General features: G+C 38.8%; 1 protein-coding gene across 3 annotated transcripts in view; it reads left to right on the top strand.

Annotated features, from left to right (window-relative positions):
- The window catches only part of TAOK3 (TAO kinase 3), a 186,983-nt gene that overhangs the window by 148,195 nt on the left and 20,007 nt on the right, over positions 1-18,781 (top strand). For all 3 annotated transcript variants that reach the window (XM_080821199.1, XM_080821197.1, XM_080821198.1), the window contains 3 exons: positions 4,818-4,952; positions 13,362-13,598; positions 15,251-15,379. In XM_080821199.1, coding sequence (XP_080677325.1) covers positions 4,818-4,952; positions 13,362-13,598; positions 15,251-15,379 — 501 coding nt within the window. The remainder of the gene's footprint in view (positions 1-4,817; positions 4,953-13,361; positions 13,599-15,250; positions 15,380-18,781) is intronic.

Here is an 18,781-nt window from a genome sequence, read left to right on the forward strand (position 1 = left end):
GAAGAGAGGGGCGGGTTCTCTGACTCTTCAACTCAAATTTGGCAGAGTAAAAGTAAATTAACATACGAAGACAATGTTTCTCAAACAGAGCAGTCATAAAAACCACCTGACTGTAGTAGTGTCTTTATCCCCTGCGTTCTAGTCATTTTTTTCTCCCTAGTAGCTACCCTCCCCAGTAAAGATAGCCTTGTGCATCTTCTTCCCTTCCTCTAGCCCCAGCTTTCAATAGCAACAATGGCTTATGCGGTAATTTAGTAATTTTGAAGTGAGCAAAAACAAAAGAGAGGTGGTGGGTTTGTTGATCCCTTCTCCACAGCATAAAAAGTTTGGGTATCTATAAAAAGGCTTCTTATCATCTGACAAAAGCCATTTTTAGATCTTCTTCCTGCCCCCTAAAATAAAGGTGTACCTGTGTGTCACAATTTTATGACTTTCTCAGAGTACAGAGTAGCAGGTTTTTATGAAATAGAAATTTGAACTCTCTTAAATAATAAAAGAGAAAATGTCATTTTCCCAGAATCTTCTCAGACCTATATTCTTGAATTTATTTATTCAACAAACATTTGCTGAATGCCTACTAAGTATCAAGCACTAGGTGGGTGCTAGGGAGACAGATTTTCCAAACCACATTTACTGTTTTCAGAAAGCTCACAGTCTCTTGCACAGACACACAAGTAAGTATGTGATAGTATAATAAAGATATACCAAAAGTATAACAGTGTCCAGACGAATGGTTTCCAGGGTTAATTTCAAGTGAATCTGGAAACTCTAAACAAGCAGCTACACCATGAATCTTAATTTCACAATCTTAATAAATAGCTACTTAGAGAAAAACTTTTAAATAGAAGTAAAGCTTCCTGTTCAGTGTATAATAGTAAAGTTTGTGCTTCAAGCTTTATGTATTTAAGCATATTGTATAAAAGCTCAGCTCTTCTTGCTAAAGATTTGACCAAAATTATGACAGCTTCTTTTCTTTTTAATCTGAAAAATTTTTTTTACAGTGAAAGAACATTATAAATTTACTGGTTAACATAGATTTACTTAAAACTGGTTCTCAACAATATGGGTATTTGAAAGAGCTACTTTGTTTATTCCCAGATGATAATGTTTTAAAGATAAATTATAGACAAGACCTATATTTTGTCTTGGCAAAGTAGAACATGATATTTGTTCCTTAAAAAAAAAATTTAATTTTTAAGTCATCTCTACCCTCAGTGTGGGGTTCAAACTTACAACCCCAAGATCAAGAATCGCATGCTCTGTCAAGTCAGCCAGGCACCCCAATACTTGATCTTAATCTTCTAAAATCATTCTTCAACATCGAAGATGTTGGCCCTCACATTATTTGCAGATAGTCCGCATCAGTACCTAACTGCATAAAATAGCAAATTATCCCTTTCCATTATTAGTCTTAAAATGTGTGCAGTTCAGAAAGTATGGGAGCCAGGTGTGGTGCTCGTTTTGAAAGGGACTGCTATTTGAAGGGGCAGTATAGCCAACAGACATTATACCCAGTAAAGTTGATAGTTTAATTTGTATGTACTTCTCAAGTCACATTTCCCTCATTTTAAAATTGCATCGTTGTTTATCTTCAGAATTTTAAACTCGTCTTAATGCAATGGAATTGAATATTTTAAAAATCATTTTCCTGTGCATTTGAAATGGGTGTCTACTGTTAGAATAAAATTTTACCTCATTTTGTGGTCTCTCACATAATATTCGAAGACCTTTAGTGTGGGGATAGGTTATGAAGTTGCTGTGGAAAACTAAGAATTCTTTCATAAAATGAAAAGAATTTTAAGCTGGAGTAAAGAATGATACGGTTAATGTTATGTACTATACCTGAAGTAGATTTAAATTTTGGACCTATTGTTCAGATTAGCTTTTTTTTTTTTTTTTTAAGATTTTATTTATTTATTTGACAGACAGAGATCACAAGTAGGCAGAGAGGCAGGCAGAGAGAGAGAGGGAGAAGCAGGCTCCCTGCTAAGCAGAGAACCCGATGCGGGACTTGATCCCAGGACCCTGGGATCACGACCTGAGCGGAAGGCAGCGGCCTAACCCACTGAGCCATCCAGGCGCCCCAGATTAGCTTTTAAAGTAGTATTATTTTTGTCCAAGGGGATGAGGAAAAAATAATAAAATAGCATTATTTTTAAAATATACCTTAGTGAGGTATTGAATGAGCTGCGTGTTAACTAAAATCACTATGATTTTGAATATTAACTTTTCCGGTGTATTCCAATATTCTTGGTTTAAAAATTTAGCAAATATAATGTGACTTTTAATTTGCTAAGCAAGACCTAGCCTATAAGTGCTCATTTGTATCTGAGAGAAAACACACTAATAATATTAAAATTATATGTATTTGTACATGAATGTGTTTCACTTTATTCTGTTGAGTGAACCATAAAGATTCTAGTGTTACTAGTTATTTTTGTAAATCAAGTTCTTACAGAGTGAAACTGATCTGCTACCTCTCAGTCAGTATACTTAATGTTAGCTAATTAATAATCACCAAACTTTGAATTCTTAAGGCCTCCTATAAAACCACAGGACCCTACCTAGTCTATCTCATCTGATTGCTGCCATTTAGAAGCTTCTTGTTTTTCTGGTACTGTAATATTAGAAATGATCAGTTTCAGAGAGGGGCACCTGGTTGGCTCAGTGAGTTAATTAAGCATCTACCTTCTGCTCAGGTCATGATATCAGGGTCCTGAGATTGAGCCCTGCATCAGGTTCCCTGCTTAGTGGGGAGTCTGCTTCTCCTTCTCCCTCTGCCCTCCCCACTCATGTTCTCACTCACCCTGCTCTCTCTCACTCTCTCAAATAAAAAAAAATAAAATAAAATAAAAATCTTTAAAAAAATTAATTTTGGAGTTAAATGTAACTTTTTAATAAATATCCAGTAATGTCAATGGCAGTAGATCCCATTGCCTTGCTCTCAAGAACCTTAAACCTAGGGCATAAATCCTAGTCCCATACCTGATCTCTCTTTGTCCTATAAAATAAAAGGTTAGATTTCCTGGGAAATAATATAGAAGTTTCTTTGGACCATCAAGGTTGTTGTTGGTTTTTTTTTTTTTAATTATCTCAAAAATACGGGTTGAGATACATTTTTAACCTGTGGTACTATCTAATAGAACTGATTGTTGCGGTGATGGAAACGATCTATACCTGCACTGTTCAGTATGGTAGCCATAGCTAATGACTACCTTAAAACATAACAGGTACGACATGGGAACTGAATTTTATATTTTATTTAATTTAAATATCCATGTGGCTACTGACTATCATATAAGACAGCACAGCAATAGAATATCCTTGAATTTAACATATATGTCCTCAAAGGCATTAAAGGTCCCGTCATTATTTAAAGACAAAATAGACCTCAATACAGAAAATTTTAAAAGATCTTTTTAAAAAGATGTAATGGTAGATACCTGCCTAACATTCTGGAGCATTCTAAATTTATTAAGTGGAAAAAGAAAATCAGCCCAATGGTAAATTTAATCTTGGCTCTTGACTTTTACCTAAAAACCTGGATATAAAATTTAATTTCCCTCAAGAATATCTGTGTCTTGACTTTAAAAAATTTTAGATGATATAATTAAATTTTGTGTTTGTAAACCTCTTCAATTTTTGTTTTCTGTTGAAAGAGAAAGGAATTATTTTAAAAAAATTTTTTTCAGATAGTCATAGACAAAATGCAAAACTGACTTCTCACAAATGGTTTCTCCTAAAACCCTAGGGCAATACAGGAATTAATTTCTCCTTCCCCATCCTGAACATGTACTACTTAAAAAATCCCCCATGGTTGTACATGTTTTTGAGCTATTATTATGGTATCTTTTTTCCTGAAGGGTTAAGAGCTGCTTACTGACTGACCACTCCATCTTTTATAGAGAAAAGCATCACCCTTTGAAAGCATTTTCCCCTTTAAAACTCATTTAAATTGCATTTAAGAAACATCCATTATTACCCTTCCAGGGAATGTTATCTTTCACTGGGCGTTACAACAAGATTAATCATCTCTGCCTATCAAGAAGCACAGATTTGATTAAATCAGCCGAGGACATTAAATCCCAGCCTTACTCACTCTAGTGACCATAGCGAGACTGAGTTGAGGAAGAATTTGTGAAAGTATCATTTGGTTAAAATTGCATGCCTGTCTCTTTAAATCTAAAAAAAAATCCTTTCAGAAGCTGTAGAGAGAAGGTGCTAGAACTGTGTACGATCATGACTGGAAAGCAGGATCCCTCAGTGACTGCCGAATCTTCCCAGCACAAGATAGAGAGGCAGTTCAGCAAAAGCCTACACTGGTTCTAGGCAGAACGATGATCCTACCGAACAGATCTCAAATAAAATTAAATTGAGAAAGCAGATCTTTCAAGGGAATGAGGCGGAGGCTCGCTTTTATGTTAAAAGCAACCAGCATCCTCCTTGCTAGACATGGACATGACATTTTTAAAGGAATTATTTGGTTACAGCGTTTTAAGCAAACTGTTCTAAGGAGTCTGTACATTGCATTGTTTTTTCTATTCTTTTTTTCTTTTGCATATATGTAATTCTGGAGGTAAAGAAAAAGCCTGCCAGGGATTCAGAAGGCATCCCACTAGCGATCAGCTGACATTCCTAACTGAAGGCTGCAATGTGTTGCTTATTCATTTTGTACCGTGGGAGCTGCGGGGACTAGCAGAGAGCTAAACTATGCATTTCAAACAGCAGTGCTTGTGCAGAAAGAGGGGTGAGAGAGAGGCAGCCGGCGAGGAAAGAGCACAGCTGGACTTTCTCCTTGTTTTTATCCATTTCTGCAGGATCATGTATTCATAAGGGATGAGGCGGGCCACGGCGATCCCAGGCCTGAGCCGCGGCCTACCCAGTCAGTTCAGAGCCAGGCCCTCCACTACCGGAACAGAGAGCGCTTTGCCACGATCAAATCAGCATCTTTGGTAAGCAAACACCCCTCTACCCACCTTCCCTTCCTTCCCCTCCTCCCCATCTGGCAGCCTCTCGCCCTCCCTGAGCCTCTCTCGGCTTCATGGATGGGAGGAAAGGAGTCAAGAATGTTTTCTCCCTCCTAATAATTTTATTCATTTTAGAAAAAAATCTGTTGGCATGGCAACCTGATCTCAGATATTTTAGCATTGTCTACGGCATGGAAAAAAAAAACCTTTGTGTGTGTGTGTGTGTGTGTGTGTGTGTGTGTATTTATATATGCTGTATGTGCAAAATAAAAGGCCTTTAAGATGAAGTTGCTAACCTATCCAATTTTTTTAAAGCTATTTGTCTTTTCATTGAAATAACAATGCTAAAAAAATTTTTAAAGGTATTTGATGTATGTGTGTGCAGGGCACTATGCTTCTTTTTGTATAGATGCTTGTGTGTTTGTAATGTATACACACATATCAAAAGATAAAACACAATTTTTTAAAATATATCACTGTAGCTAATGTATGTAATTGTAGAAAATAAGATACTAGCTTCCTAGGGATGAATTGCTGGTTCGTTCTGGTTCATTCATTTATTTATTGCAACAATGGTAGTGGCTGCACTTCCCCATTTAACCCCTGAAGAATTTCCTGGCACCAGTAAAGCAAGAGGGGCTTTGTAGGAGAGGATATGGATGATTGTGGAAGAAAAGATACTGTAGGATCCTTCAGCATTTTTACTATTGCAAATGTGATTGCTGGATGCCCTTGTAGTAGCAAAAGGGGTGTGTGCTGGAAGAGTTAGTTTTCATGCCTCCTCCCCTTGGCCCCCCACGCGTGCGCGTGCGCGCTCACATACTCACACACACACACTCACATCGTTTCATCTTTGGCACTCTAAACTCTCTTTAATCTTTTGCTTCTGAATCTCACTTCTCAGCCGAAAAATTATTGAAATATTCATTGTTTTGCCCAGATTGATGTTAGAGGTCACATGGGCAGGAAGAGTTAGTGTACACTGCCTGGCTATTACATTTAGAACCTATGATGACATCATCCAAGGCCGACCCAGAAATTATTTTTCTTGTCCTATTTTTTAAACCTGATTTCCACTTTCATCTCTCAAGTCTTTCAGACGCTTCAGTTATCTTTGAAATCGATAATGGATTATAATCTTTAAAAACCCAAATATGAGGAAAATGGAAGTTAAAGCACCTACCTATTGCTATGCCTGCTGCTGTCTAAAAGCAAGCATTTTAATTGAGACGGCTTATCCGTAAGCCTGCCTTTAAGTTCCTTTGTATAGAAGTTTCTTGTCATCTCTAAATGGGCAATTTTTCATTTTAAATGAATGTTATACCGTGTAATGGAGATATAAAAATGTCCACTCTGTATTTGCTAATGATTGCTAAGCACCTAAAAAAATGACATGCTTTTGAGTCTAAATAAAGAACCGTGAATTTATTAATAAATATCTTCATGTCACAATACCTGACCAAAAAATATGGTATTTATGTAATATTCTTGCTTACCACCGACTCTTGTGAGACTTGTATCTTTATCCAGACATGTTCATGTAGAAATGAGAGGAGAAATGCTGAGCAGCCACGGAGACTCAGAGCACCAGAAGCAGATTTTTGAATGTGAAACAAACATTATACCAAGTGGATCTTCCCCCTCTGGGAAAAGTGTCTTTTGTCACTTGCCACACCCTCATTCCCACATCATATATTCATGACCTCTCCTACCTCCTAGTAAGATGTTACTACTGCCATACCACAATGATCTCACGCTTGCATTTGTACACTCACCCAGGGCTACTCTGTGCCTGTCAGCCATCCCAGTCTTCTCTGTGGTTGATGAAAGCGGCTTCCCTGCTAGGCCACCTGAGGGCTAGAGGCAGAGTCCTTAGGAGCCCCTCTGAATCCTACAGGCTTCCCAGTGCCCAGCCAGAGAGTAGCTGAGACCAGTCTCTGATGGACTTTGGATTGGCTAAAAGGCTCCCTGCCCCTATATTAAGTTAAAAACTGAGTAGCTAATAGACTGTTGAGGTAGCCACTGTAAAATAAGTTGTTTCATGTGGAAAACCTTCTCCAGATGTCATGCTTTGGGGGTCATGGTGGGATTGATGGAAGTTTATCAGAGGTCAGTGGTATTTGCATCTAGTGCTTATTCAGAAAAAAGAATTAATGTAAAGGAAAGGTGGTATGATGTTATATGGTTCCATGTCTCACTTTGGACAATCTAAGTATTGGTCTGGGTATTTTAATGTATCTTATCAAGTACTATAGTTCTACCAATTTTATGTTAAAGGCTAATTCCCAGTAGTCCAGTAGGAATATATAAATCAGGACACTGGAATATCAAAAAGAAGTATCGAAATTTTAAAAGTATATCATGAATCTTTCTGCTTTTCGTGGATCTCAGCTCAAAGGAAAAGGACTAAAGTTACTTAAATGACATAAAAGTAGGAGCAAGATCATGGGAAAATGGAAGTCCAGGGTAATGAATAATCAAGTCATTTTTGAAACCTTCTTCACTTCCCATAGTTGGTAACAATACTATATTGATTTATTTATTTTGGTTTTACTCTTTACAGTCTTCTACATAGAAGTGCTAACAAGCCACAGAGTGATTAAAAGTGAACAGCAAAAAGAAAAAAGAATTCAGAAATCATTTATTTCTAACTATTAGATAAATGAATGTATATTTTTTTAAAAGAGTGTGTATTTTAAATAGACTTGCGAACTGACAAAAAATCTTATAGTTCCTTAAATTTGTTTAATCAGCCTACCTCTTATACATAAACCTGAAAGAGACCTAAATCTGTGGGGTTCGCCCTTTGCATTTTTTCTACATTGTGCTTTTGAATGGAGCCATTGACAAGTGTATGCAGCCCATGGGTTGCAGGCTTTTTACTTCTTGATGTTTTTACCATTTTGGCACCTTAAAACAGACTTTTTTATGTTAATATGCACTGCTGCACAATTACATTTGTAACAAAGGAAAAGCAAGGACTGTGAACCTTGATATCAGAGGTAACTCTAAGGAAACTTCAGAATTATGTAGAATTATGTATTTTTTTATTATAATCATAGGAGGGCAGCAATTATTGACCTTATTTTGAAAAACTAGGAAAAGGAAGGGCATTTCATAGAACCTTTTTTTTTTTTTTAAGATTTTATTTATTTATTTGACAGACAGAGATCACAAGTAGGCAGAGAGGCAGGCAGAGAGAGAGAGAGGGAAGCAGGCTCCCTGCTGAGCAGAGAGCCCGATGCGGGTCTCGATCCCAGGACCCTGGGACCGTGACCTGAGCCGAAGGCAGAGGCTTCAACCCACTGAGCCACCCAGGCGCCCCCTCATAGAACCTTTTTTATTTATCCTTTCTTTTTCTTCTCTAAGAAAGTTCATAATGAACTGATTCATGATCTGGAGAAAGGAGTTGTTTATATAGTTCTTCAGAATTACTCATCTGCCTTATTGGGCCTTTGAGATGTGGCTCCCTTAAGTTTTTATTGTTGGTAAACGGAGATCCTAATATTTTAATTGGATTGGTAACCCATGAGAGTGTTTTCAGCTGTTGTCATATCTGATGTCATTTCTTAAAATTTCATAATGTCCAGGATAGTAGTTCCCATAGTAGATGTTAATAGGAAGAGCACAAGCCCATATCTGTCAGGCACTGGCAATTCAGCTTTTGGTCTTATGAAGGAATTCTCAAGGAGTGAGTGGTCTTATTACACAGGGGAATTTATGTTAGAGTGCATATTGTCCCGAGGAGGATGGGAGAGCACCTGGACGGCTCATTCAGTAGAGCATACAACTCTTGATCTCAGAGTCATGAGTTCAAGCTCCATGTTGGGTGTAGAGCCTACTTTAAAAAAAAAAAAAATACATATTAGGGACAGGGGCATAAAACTCTTAGTTTCTAATCTCTAGGAAGGCATGTAGACAAAAATGATTATTGTCATATCCATGCAAATGTGAATTTTTTTTTTAATTTGCCTTTACCAGATTCAGTAGGAAAGCTCATATAAAAATGGACTCTTCATTTTGATTTTAAAAATGCAACCTAATTTCCAGCTAATTGTGAAAGTGGATACCTGAATGAGTTTGATAGACAAGCATAAAAATATTAGAACCTCTGCAGTTAATGCTGTTTCACCCCTCATGAGCCCCACTGTTCTATTTCTGAGGGCTGGAGGATGTGTTCTCTTCCTGGATAGTGTACGAGAGGATGCTTATCAGAATGTTTTGTAGCTCCTTTTTCCTTTTTCTTAGCTTCTTAATCTCACTAGGATCATTACTGAGACCATTTTTCCCTTATGCTGCCCAGTCTCTATGCCCAACCCACGTGACCAAACTCTCTCAGTAAACACGCTGAATTAAGGAATGAACAAAGTCTCTTCCAGTCCTGCTATCACATGAGAATTTGGATTTGCAAGGGTACATTTCTAAGTGCTTCCTGCCAGTATTTCTGTATAAGGCAGAATTGCCCGTTTTCCATCATTACTTTTGGTACGAACTTAAAATGTTTTTCCCTAGGTGTTCTAAAGAGTGGAATATGAAATTTCTAATGTCAAAATGTGACCCATGGTATTCTTTTTAAGAACTTGCTATAAATTTCATTTCTTCTAAGAGTTGAGGTGGCCAGTTTTATATGCATTATTTTGATTCTTACACATAATTAATCTTGTAAGTTGGCTTTGATCTCTTACAAGGGTAACATTATCAGCTCCTCTTTTATGTTCAGTAAGTTGCTTGTTAGCCCTCTAGTACGGTGTTCTGCACTTGGTAGAAAGATAGTACACTTTGGATGTAGTCATCTGTTATAGGTGCCAATTTTTGCCAGATTTAGATGAGGTGGAATGGAATGGCTGTAGAAACTTTCTGGGAAAAGTTCAGTCTTCCTTTATGGCTGTTTACTTTTATATATTACTCCAGGTATGTGAAATGGTTAATAATTCAGGTTTAGAAATTATGCATACTTATTTTATAAGCCACAACCTGCATATAAGTACAGTTTCATTGTTACACTTGCCCTTTCTCTCGGATCCACTCCTTCTGATCTTTGTCCATATCACCAGAAATGCTTGGTGGAGGGAAAGACATACTGCTTAGATGCTTAGATTTCCTTAGAAGGAAATCAACATAAATCGAACATCTTCTGTGTGTCAGACACCTTGCTGGACACAAGAATTATCCCATCAGTGATCTCATTGTAGCAGTGGCTCCTCTTGAGAGCCTTCAGGCAGGTTAAGTAATTTGCCCAAGGTCAGTAATACAGTAAGGAACAGAATGGGGTTTGTGTCCAAGCAACCTACTGGGTGTGGCAAGATGCTACTGCCCACTTTCAGTGGATCACATTCTTGAGACTACCATTGTGAAAACTACAGTCACTACATTTCCATAACTTTCTTTCATTTTTAGACTTATTCAGTTTGTAGCTTATACTTTCTCCAGCTTTGACGTTTTTGGGGTGTTGATTCCCTCCATTGCTTAACAGAATGTTTCATTCTGCCTTAGTGGGGTGAATTTCCTCAGGCAATTCAAGAACTGTAGAACTTCAATTCAAATCCCAGGGTTTAGGAAAATTAGAGGACATTGCATGTGAAAATACATTGTAAATCATAAAGCATGATAAAATATAAAATTATGAGCTATTTTTAATTCTCTTGACCAAATAGTATATTTGCAAGACACACAATATAAACTTAAAACATGCAAGTGTACACAACTGTAGATAACAATATTTTTATGTCTTTCTAGTTAGACTTCATACATGAGTCATTGGGCCAGACTTCTACTTAAATATGTTTACTTTGCTTGCGTATGGAATTATAAAACTCAGTATCTCTGTATGTGCCTAAGAAGGCAGTTAACATTGAAACGTAGAAAGTTTCATTGCAACAAATTGAAGGTGATATTAGGAGTTTACAAAGGTGATTATCCAAATTATGGGAAGCATTAGAAGCAAAGTGTTTCTCCCGGAACTCAGTAATATACAATGATAGCATGTTGAGCTTTGTAATTTGTCTTTGCCACATACTTGTGTGGTCTGGTATGCAGTAGGACCACCATTTTCAGAGGGACTTACCCACCAGTTAGGATAGAAAATGTTCTTGACACAACTCATTTCCACTTTATATTTAGGTGCCTGATTTGGGAAATGGCCATCCTGAGACTATTTGACCACAAGCTAGTCAGACCTTCTGTTTGCAAGCTTTGAATGTGTCATGATAGCTTTAGGGTGTGCCATTTCTCAACTTTGGGAATCTGATTAAAGAAGGAATACTAACAAATAAAATCTTAAAAAAAAAAAAAAGGGGGGGGGGAGTGGTACCTGGGTGGCTCAGTGGGTTAAGCCTCTGCCTTTAGCTCAGGTCATATCAGGGTCCTGGGATCGAGCCCTGCACTGGGCTCTGTGCTCAGCAGGGAGCCTGCCTCCTCCTCTCTCTCTCTCTGCCTGCCTCTCTGTCTGTCAAATAAATAAATAAAATCTAAAAAAAAAAAAAAAAAAGGAATACTAACATAAGAAAAAATAAGTTTAGAGGTAAAACATATCTCAAATACCTTACCCTGGAATGGACATTTTACTGCCATATTTGTATGAAAAAAACTGAATTCAGAAAGGGCTAAATGGTATCCTTTCTATTGATTGGAATTGTTTTCCCCTGTAGTTGAACTTCAGGAAAGCACAAGCATGAGGAAGTGAAATATATATACATATTTCAAATGCCTTCTTTCTTTCCTTTTATCATGAAATAAGCCCATTAAAAAGAAACATGATATTGTGATGACAAAATAGATTTCCTTTAGAGTGTTAGGTGCCCCTTTGGTGATACTGTCCTTTTTTTTTTTTTTTTGGTCTTGAAATATCTTCTGCTCTTATTCTTCATACTTTAAAGAGGATTGTCCTTTAGAAAAGAGAAATGAATATGAAACCTAGTGTTAGTTTCAGCTGGAAAGGTTTCAAAGTTCGGCTAATGTTTAATGGTGTACTTTGATAATACTATCCAGTTACAGAATAGCACTCTCTTGATAGTAAGGACTCAGTCTGGTATGCAGGGACACCTTCTAAAAGGAGCAAAGAAACAAACTGTTCTTTGTACAAAATGCACTTTGACCCATAAACTGAAAATAGTAAAGAGCATTAATAGCAGCATGAAAATTTCTAGTAAAACTTGTTTGAGGGTGACGTTGGGGAGAATTGGCTTATAGTAGATAGCAGTGACTAAATTACTTAGTGAAAGACAAAGCTGAAGTTACAACTTTATAATTGATTTTTTTTTCTAAAATAGGAAAGATGAGAATGAAATGAGCAGAGAATCTAACAGGAAAATAAAGAGGGATGATAACCTGAAGGAAGGAGTGGAAAATCAGAAAAGGTTTAATAGAAAGAAACAAGAGGTGCCAAAAATTATATTTATAATCTTGAGTTTGTTGGATAGTCACCTGAGGATGGGTTAAGGAAAAACTACTAAGTAGCCATCTGAAAATCACAGAAATACTTTCTCTTCTTGAGGAGAGCAAGTAAATGTATCATAATTTGCTAACATCTCTTCTGTGGGGAAGGGGAGGTGGGAGAGAGAGGAGTTGAAAGAAGAGAGTTCTCTCTCTCCCTCCCTCCCTCCCTCCCTCCTTTCACTCCTCACTGCCCCCACCCCACTTCATATTAAGAATCAGAAATAAATCTTGTTCAAACAACTTTGGGAAGATACTCAGAATCCCTGTGACTGTTAGAGACATGATCTTTAAAAACAAACAAGCAGTATGATATAATGCAGTGGTTCTCAACCAGAGGGAATTTGCCCCCTAAGGGACATTTGCCAATGTCTACAGACATTTTTGATTGTCTTGACTTGGGAGGTGTACTGGCATCTAGTGGGTAGGCCAGTGATGCTGCTAAACATCCTGCACTGAAGGACGGCCCTCCAAAACAAAGAATCTTCTGGCTCATTTTCAATAGTGTTGATGTTGAGAAATCCCGGTATAGTGGAGACAGCATGGCTCCGGAACCAGACAGAAATGGGTCTGAATCCCAGCTCTACCCCTTATTAACTATGTGACCGTGATCATAAATACAACGATATGTCAAAAATAAGTGAATATAATTTGGCTGAATGAATAAATTAATTCCCTCAAGTCTCAGTTGCTTCATCTATAAAATGGGGGTGGTAACACATACCTCATTAAGGAGTAAAATGATTGAGTGAATGAGTCCAAACAAGTTTAGGACTAGAGCTAAAGAATAAATATAAAGAGCACCCAGCACAGTGCCTGGTACCGGTGAGCATTCAGCACATAGTAGGTAGATTGATGGTGGCAGTGATAGATAGAATTATGCCAGAGGGCTTCTCTACTTTCCCTGGAAGTTTGTCTTCTGTGAATCTGGTTACCTGAGTTCTGTTCCCCCACCCCAATCAGGTTACACGACAGATCCATGAGCATGAGCAGGAGAACGAGTTGCGGGAACAGATGTCAGGTTATAAGCGGATGCGGCGCCAGCACCAGAAGCAGCTGATCGCCCTGGAGAACAAGCTGAAGGCTGAGATGGACGAGCACCGCCTCAAGCTACAGAAGGAGGTGGAGACGCATGCCAACAACTCGTCCATCGAGCTGGAGAAGCTGGCCAAGAAGCAAGTGGCTATCATAGAGAAGGAGGTCGGTGTGCACACACATGCCTTTGTGCTGTAACCAAGCCAGGCCTGTTTCAGTCCGTGGCATCATGTGAGCAACAGACAGGAGTGGTGTGCTTTTTGGTGACAGAGGAACAATGTTGCATTGGTGGTAGTTGAGAGGGGTTAGGTTTTCTGGGGCTACTCAAAATTGCGATTAAAAGTTAAAATAGTTACTGCAGGTGTATATTCTTGTCTATTCAAATATATTCTGAGAGCCAGTCCCTTGAGGGGGTCTGGGTTCAAATAAAGAGAAACAAGATGCTTCTATCCTGTGGAAACTTGCACAGTTTAGACCTGTTACCATGCCTGCCACACCCACAGTCCTCTTCAAAAGAAAACTGCTCTACAAATAGTCCCTGTCAGTGGTGATAGTGCCCGCCTACACTGATTGGACTAGGAATGGGCACCTGACCAGCGGCAGTGAGTAATTAATCTGGCTGTTGCTTGAGTCTTCTAGGAGACATCTCTCTTCCCCATCTAGGCTCCAAACAGAGGAGAGACTAAGGCAGACAGTGAGTCAAAATATTACCTTTATTACTGATAAGTATTAGATGGGAGAAGTAATTCGTGTCTGAAGGGAAATACGCTAATAATACTGTACAAAACTGAACAGACTTGCCTATCTGAGCTCTGGCAGTGCTAAACCAGTCGCCTTCCTTGCCACACCCCCGTCAGATTTACATAGTGTGGGAAAGCAGGGGTGAACATGTGCTCCCTAAGGATGGAGTGACTGGGGACAGAGTGCCAGGGGTGTTTCAGTAATTAAGCTCTCTCTCCACGTGGAAAGGAACATCAGAACTGCAGAGGAAGCTTTCCCCCAACAGCCATCAAGCTGTGAGGCAGCCTGGCATGAAAACTTCTGCCCAAACGGGGATGATCCTGATTAAATAAACCAGTCAGATTCTTTCTTGGGGATTCGATTTGGTAAACATGTAGAGAGAATTGTTCATAATGGAAAAAGTATTGATAATGGAAGCTAAAGGTGTAAAGATACATAAAGAGAACCATGACGCATAATTCCCTCCCTATCTCCGAAGCGCCTCATCTTACATACGTGCTGCATCTAATGGTCCCCAGAAACTTCGATTTGGTCACTTTCAGGAGCCAGTGCTTATTGGGTTATCTTTTATTTGGTCTGTGTTCTATCCATCTGGGAGCTCCCAAAATGTCCTAGTGTATGACTGTTGTCGATTGTAGCAGGTGCCTAAGAAAACAAAATGTTATTAACCAATTAGAGTGAGATTCTGGGAATAAAAGTGGCCAGCCCTGGTTACTTATCCATTTTTATAATTTAATCTGTGAGCCACCAACAATATAAAAAAAATCTTTTATTATGATCCTTAGTTCACTTTCCATTCCTTGTATTTTTTGTGTGCTCAATAAAACATGTTGAGGTTTGCCTTCATATTTTCCCCATGATTGGGAATGTATTTTGCAATGGTAAAAATTTCAAAATTTTTTTAAGATACAAGAGAATCAGAACAGGTATTTGCTTATTTTGTTTTTTATTAATTATTTGTTCAAAAAACACTACGTTATTCAGCACTTACGGACTCTTTTCATGCATTGGAGGATATAGACAGCTGAATTCTATGTGGAGAACAATTTATCCTAGATTGTATGTCATTTTATTAGGCAAAGGTAGCTGCAGCAGATGAGAAGAAGTTCCAGCAACAGATCTTGGCCCAGCAGAAGAAAGATTTGACAACTTTCTTAGAAAGTCAGAAGAAGCAGTATAAGATTTGTAAGGAAAAAATAAAAGAGGTAAGAGTACCAGTATTTGTCATCACTAAGTTGCCATTCGAATGTTTAGAACTGAAGGGGTGCCTGGCTAGCTCAGTTGGTGGAGCATGTGATTTTTTGATCTTGGGTTATAAGTTTGAGCCCTATGTTGGGTGTAGAGATTACTTAAAAATAAAATCTTTAAAAAAAGAGATTGGAACTTAAAATTGATTAATCTTACATTGTAATCAATAGTCTAAACCATTGATGCCCAAACTTTATATCACCTGAAGTGCTTATTAAAATGGATTCCTAACTCACCAGAGTTAGATTTTCTGATTTTCTGATTCAGTGGGTCTGGGTGGAATTTGAAATGTGCATTTCTAACAAGTTCCCAAGTGATGCTCGGGCATCAGATTTTAAGAATCATTGATTTAACTCTAAACCATTCTTGCCTACTTCCAGTTTATTCTCCAGCCACTTCAGCCAGAGTGATCTTTTCAAACCAGAAGTCTCAGGGCATCTGGGTGGCTCAGTCAGTTGGGCATCCAGCTCTTGGTTTCAGCTTGGGTCATGATCTCAGGGTCCTGGGATCGAGCCCCGTGTCAGGCTCCGGGCTCAGCAGGGAGTCTGCATGAGGAGTCTCTCAGTCTCCCACTACTGACCCTCTCCCTGAGCTTGCTCTCTCTCTCTCTCTCAAAAATAAATCTTTAAAAACAAACAGACGTGAGTCTCATCATATCACCTCATGATTTTAGCATTCATTGGCTTCCCGTTGCTCTTAGGAAGGATCAAAATACTAGTAGTCTACTCTCAGCCTCTCCTTCCATCTCACCTCACCTGCTTACACCCCTGACTGTTTGCTGCTCCTGCCACAGTGGTCACCTTTTGGTTCCTCAATGTATCAAATTCCACTTTTCTCCAAAGCCTTTGGAGAAGACTATTTCTTCATACTTTTTTTTCCACCAGGATGCTCTCCCCACCCCGACCCCCCGACCCCCAGTCTCTCCCTCTGCTGTTAATTGTTACTCCTTCTCCTTGTAAGACTTACAGTTGTTTACTAAAACCTTAACTTGGGCCGCCTGGCTGGCTCAATCGGTAGAGCATAAGACTCTTGATCTCAGGGTCATGAGTTCAAGCCCTACACTGGGCATGGAGCCTACTTAAAAAAACAAACAAACAAACAAAAAAACAAAAAAAAAAAAAACCTTAACTTAAACATCATTTCCTAGGGCACCTGGGTGGCTCAGTGGGTTAAAGCCTCTGCCTTCAGCTCAGGTCATGATCCCAGGGTCCTGGGATTGAGCCCCTGCATCAGGTTCTCTGCTCAGCGGGGAGCCTGCTTCCCTTCCTCTCTCTCTCTGCCTGCCTCTCTGCCTTCTTGTGATCTCTGTCAGATTAATAAATAAAATCTTAAAAAAAAAAAAAAATCAGGGCCCCTGGGTGGCTCAGTGGGTTAAGCCTCCGCCTTCGGCTCAGGTCATGATCCCAGGGTGCTGGAATCGAGCCCCGGATTGGGCTCTCTGCTCAGCAGGGAGCCTGCTCCACCCCGCCCCCCCCCATCTGCCTCTCTGCCTGCTTGTGATCTCTCTCTCTCTGTCAAATAAATAAATGAAATCTTAAAAAAAAAAAAAAAATCATTTCCCAAGGGAGACCTCTCCTGACTTCCTTAACCAAGACAGGTGCCTCTGGTTTCATAACACTAGTTTTCAATTATGCCCCCCTTCTTTTTTAGTTATTTTGAGTGAGTTACCCCACTGGCCAGTAAGTAATAAGAGCAGGGAACATGTCTTTTTTTTTTTTTTTTTCTGCCTATAACTGTATCCCTGTGCCTGGTACATGTAAATCTCTGATAAATGAATGATCACTTCTTAAAAGTTTGGTTGAAGGCCAGTAGTAGACTTGGAGAGTCTTCCTAATGAACTGCAGTTTGATCTAAAAGCTCCAGTTTCTTCACTTCTCCCACCAGTGCTAATAGGTGAATTGCCTGCAGTTCCCTAGACTTTGGTCCTTATAAGACTTAGGATTTCTCATTTCTAGACTACTGGTGTATTAAGGTTTAATAAAATTCAATATGGGGCATGGTTTCAGTATGTGAAATCATTTATTTGAGCTCATATTCTAAGTTAACAATATGGAACTTATCAAGGTTCCTCTCTAATTCTTTTGTAATTAGGAAGTGAAAGCAAGTGGGTTGGGGTGGGCCTCAGGACTTTTAGTCCTGCCCAGATGAGCCACTGGTGATTGTGGGAACTGACAGAAATTTGTATTTAATCCACACTGCCTACACGGGAAAAATCTCTGACACTAAGATCTAGAAAACCAGGCTGTAGGGAGAAATGGCCCAAATAAGAAGGTTCATGATCTATCCATTTTCTCTGAGTTATTGCTGGGGCCTAATTATTATAATAATAGAAATATATTGCTGGATCACAAATAACATTGATTTTTTTCCATGAGAAATTTTGAAATGTTCTCAATTGCACTTACATTTTTATTTCTAACTCCTTGTGTTTATTCATGCTCTGTAGGCCACACTTTGTGACTGCAGCCACCATTCTGACCTTTTCTAACACCCAGGTATTTGGAGATTGCATGAACTCAACCTGTAGAAGATTCTCTCACAGGACAGCATTAGAGAATCCCTACTCAGTCCTCAGGCATTTTGGGTACTCAGATTTATGAGTGCAGGAACCCACAGGCCTAAACTTAACAAGTCTTTCAACATGTTTATGAGGAAAAACAAGCCTAAACTCAGTTCGAGATAGCCTCAGTAAGCCTTTCTGTGCCAAGCCAATACTACTTCTTACAAAGAAAAGCTTATTTCTGACTATTTAAGGTGGTGTGTATACTTAGATACTGATATATTAAAGATATTGCACTTGGGGTAACAAAACATCTCCATTATCCGCACTGTTTGATAGACAACAGGGATGTGGGCAATACAGGATGATGGATAGTCCAGAAATAATTTATCCGTGATTTTGGGGTGAGTTTATACGGTCACATTTGAACTTGGGTGTGCGATGTAGTGGTTAATGCCAAGCCTAGTAGTGAAGTCATGGCGTTAAGAGATGAGTCACCCAGCCTTCCTGTTGTGATCCCAGCTAACCCCAGGCTCGAAACAGCTTTCTCTCTTGTTGATTCTGATGTTTCACTGAAGACTTCACTGGAACAGGAAGGTTGAAAGTTGATGCACAAGGACTTCTTGGCCAAGTGCCCAAATAATCTGAATAGTGTGTGATGTCCACATCACAAAACATCAAGTAAGATAGGTATTAGCATTTAAAGGAGGTTTTCACTGAGTAGTTAACTGAATATTATAGGTCAAGCTTGTCAGTATGAACAAAAAAGAGTGCGCTGTGCATTCTCTAAAAATGGTTTTCTTACTTTCTCCATAAAGTAAAGTAACACCCTCTTAAGTGTTCTGAGTCTCTGCCTTCT

Source organism: Martes martes, assembly GCF_963455335.1.
Source record: "Martes martes genome assembly, chromosome: 13".
Classification (NCBI taxonomy): Eukaryota; Metazoa; Chordata; class Mammalia; order Carnivora; family Mustelidae; genus Martes; species Martes martes.